This window comes from Penaeus monodon, chromosome 15 (assembly GCF_015228065.2).
Source record: "Penaeus monodon isolate SGIC_2016 chromosome 15, NSTDA_Pmon_1, whole genome shotgun sequence".
Taxonomy (NCBI): Eukaryota; Metazoa; Arthropoda; class Malacostraca; order Decapoda; family Penaeidae; genus Penaeus; species Penaeus monodon.
Genome location: NC_051400.1, coordinates 15,736,639 through 15,738,802, shown reverse-complemented (window position 1 = coordinate 15,738,802; position 2,164 = coordinate 15,736,639). Strand labels below are relative to the sequence as shown.

At 38.0% G+C, this 2,164-nt stretch overlaps 1 protein-coding gene across 1 annotated transcript in view; it reads left to right on the top strand.

The window, feature by feature from the left end:
* The window catches only part of LOC119581783 (exportin-4-like), a 27,938-nt gene that overhangs the window by 18,290 nt on the left and 7,484 nt on the right, over positions 1-2,164 (top strand). Inside the window, exon 12 of the mRNA XM_037929912.1 lies at positions 52-214. Coding sequence (XP_037785840.1) covers positions 52-214 — 163 coding nt within the window. The remainder of the gene's footprint in view (positions 1-51; positions 215-2,164) is intronic.

Genomic DNA, 2,164 nt, shown 5'->3' with positions numbered 1-2,164 from the left:
GTAATTCATCTCTGTTAGAGATATATTACCAACTCTCTCTTCTTCTTTTAGGCAGCAGAACATAGTGTACCTCTCTTGACACAGCTCCTGGAAGATCGAATTGGCCGAATGCGGTCTCAGTTAACACATATTCTTAGCAACAATCTAACTATTGCTGAAAACACACAGCTAGACCAGCTCTATGAGGACATTCATTGGCTGCTTCTTATTGCAGGTATGTTCAGGGGATTTATGTTTATTAGTATGTTTTTAGAATTTTTATGTCAGATTTTTTGTATATATGTTTATATCTTTGATTTTTTTCCTTTCTATCTTTGTTTTTCTTTTGTATCTCCCTCTTTGTTTGTTGGATCATGGTAGGTTCATGTAATGTTATCCTAAGATTATTGTCAGCTTCTCTGCTGCTTATACTTGCTGTGTAATTTTCCTTCTTGTTTATTATATTAGTGAGGAAATTATCATGTTTCCCCAGTGTCAATAGTTGATATATTCGGAAAATCTGGTGAGGATAGGTGTGTGTTAGTGCATGCTTTTTGTCACTACAGATTATGGTTTACATGAATTAACCATATAAGTGAGTCCATTTCTTGAAGAAGAAGAACATTTACAGAGGATCATTTATAATCATATTATATATTCAGATAAAGATCTGATTCACTTATTGTGGAAAGATTTTTCCACAAGTGGTTTTATGTGAATTAGTGGAAAAACTGTCAATTTTTTAGGATGAAAAAGTAGGATTATTATTCTTCAACAGAAAAACACTTGCACTGTACGTCTTCCTTCTCCTACTTGTCCCTGTCAAAGGACTGCATGGTACATAGGGACACTTTGTTTGACAAGTTCCAACAAGAATTCAAATTGTTTCATCATACCCTCAAGTGCCATGTTCACTATTGGTTCATTGATGTCAGACATGCCCAGGTAGTTGAAGATCCTCCAATAACCCTTGGTGAATTAATGAGTGGAAGCATACAACTGAGCCAGCTGGTCATTCAAGTCTAAACTATTCATCCTGCGGAAATCCACCACTAGCTGGGGCTTGGTATGCACATGCCTTTGTCAGTAGGTGTGGATTGTAGTCAGCAGCATCCAAAACAGATGAAGCATGCCTGAATTTGTGTTGCAGTAATCCATACTGCCATGTATTTCTGGTCACACTGGATGGTACCTACTGTATTGTAGAACTGCATGTAATGGAAAAGCGTTGTTGACCTGTACCAGTTGTCCATTTGCAACTCATTCCCTTTTCCAAGTAGCAGTCATAAAATCCACTTTAACCTTCATTCTAGAAGGAAAGTTACCATTATCTTGGTCCATTTTGAACTGGAAGGTGCATGAGCACCCAGCTGTGAGGCTATCACTGGGATACAGCCTGTAACTTCAAGTACCATATGATATGATGGTGTCCTTGGATCACCCGGGCAGGGAAGTAATTTTACAAGGAACCATTGAGATAAGATGTCAGTGTCCAGCCAAAGGGTCCACAAGTGGTCATCGATAGCCTGGTGACCATGTTTGTCTCCAAAGTGGAGACACTTCAACAATGCATGTCTCTCATCATGCTTTGGGCAAATAAAGGAGAGCCTAACAAGTTGTGCAGCCTTTCCCCTACCTTCATCTGTAAAGAAATAGATGTTCCATCTGGTCAGTGGCCCTTCAATGTTCGAGACATTACAGCCCCCAAAAGTCACTCTTTAGCTGCAGCCAAAATCATAGAGGGGAGATTCATATGCTTTTGATTTTTTCCTCAAGTGGTTGACTTTTTATGGTACCTAGCACATGGTTGAGTATGAGTTATTAGTGTTGTCTAAATGACTTCATCAATGTGATTTCATGTTGGAGATATCAATACCATGTTAATCAGTCTTACATTATCAAACTTAACCTACTATAACCCAACCCAAAAGAAGATTAAGTTTGCTCACATTTGCAAATGTAACGCATCCAAATCTTCACATTGTGACACAGCAGTTGGAATGTAAATTAATGACATAAAATGTTACCTGTCATCAAAAATTTTCACAATGACATGATACGTCATCCATTCTCTATGAGTTAACACTCTGAGCACGTTTTGAAAATATTAACCATTTGCTGCAAGTTAAACGTAGTGTCAATTGTAGCTTTCTTTTGTTCGTAGACTTGTGTGACCTCACCTTAT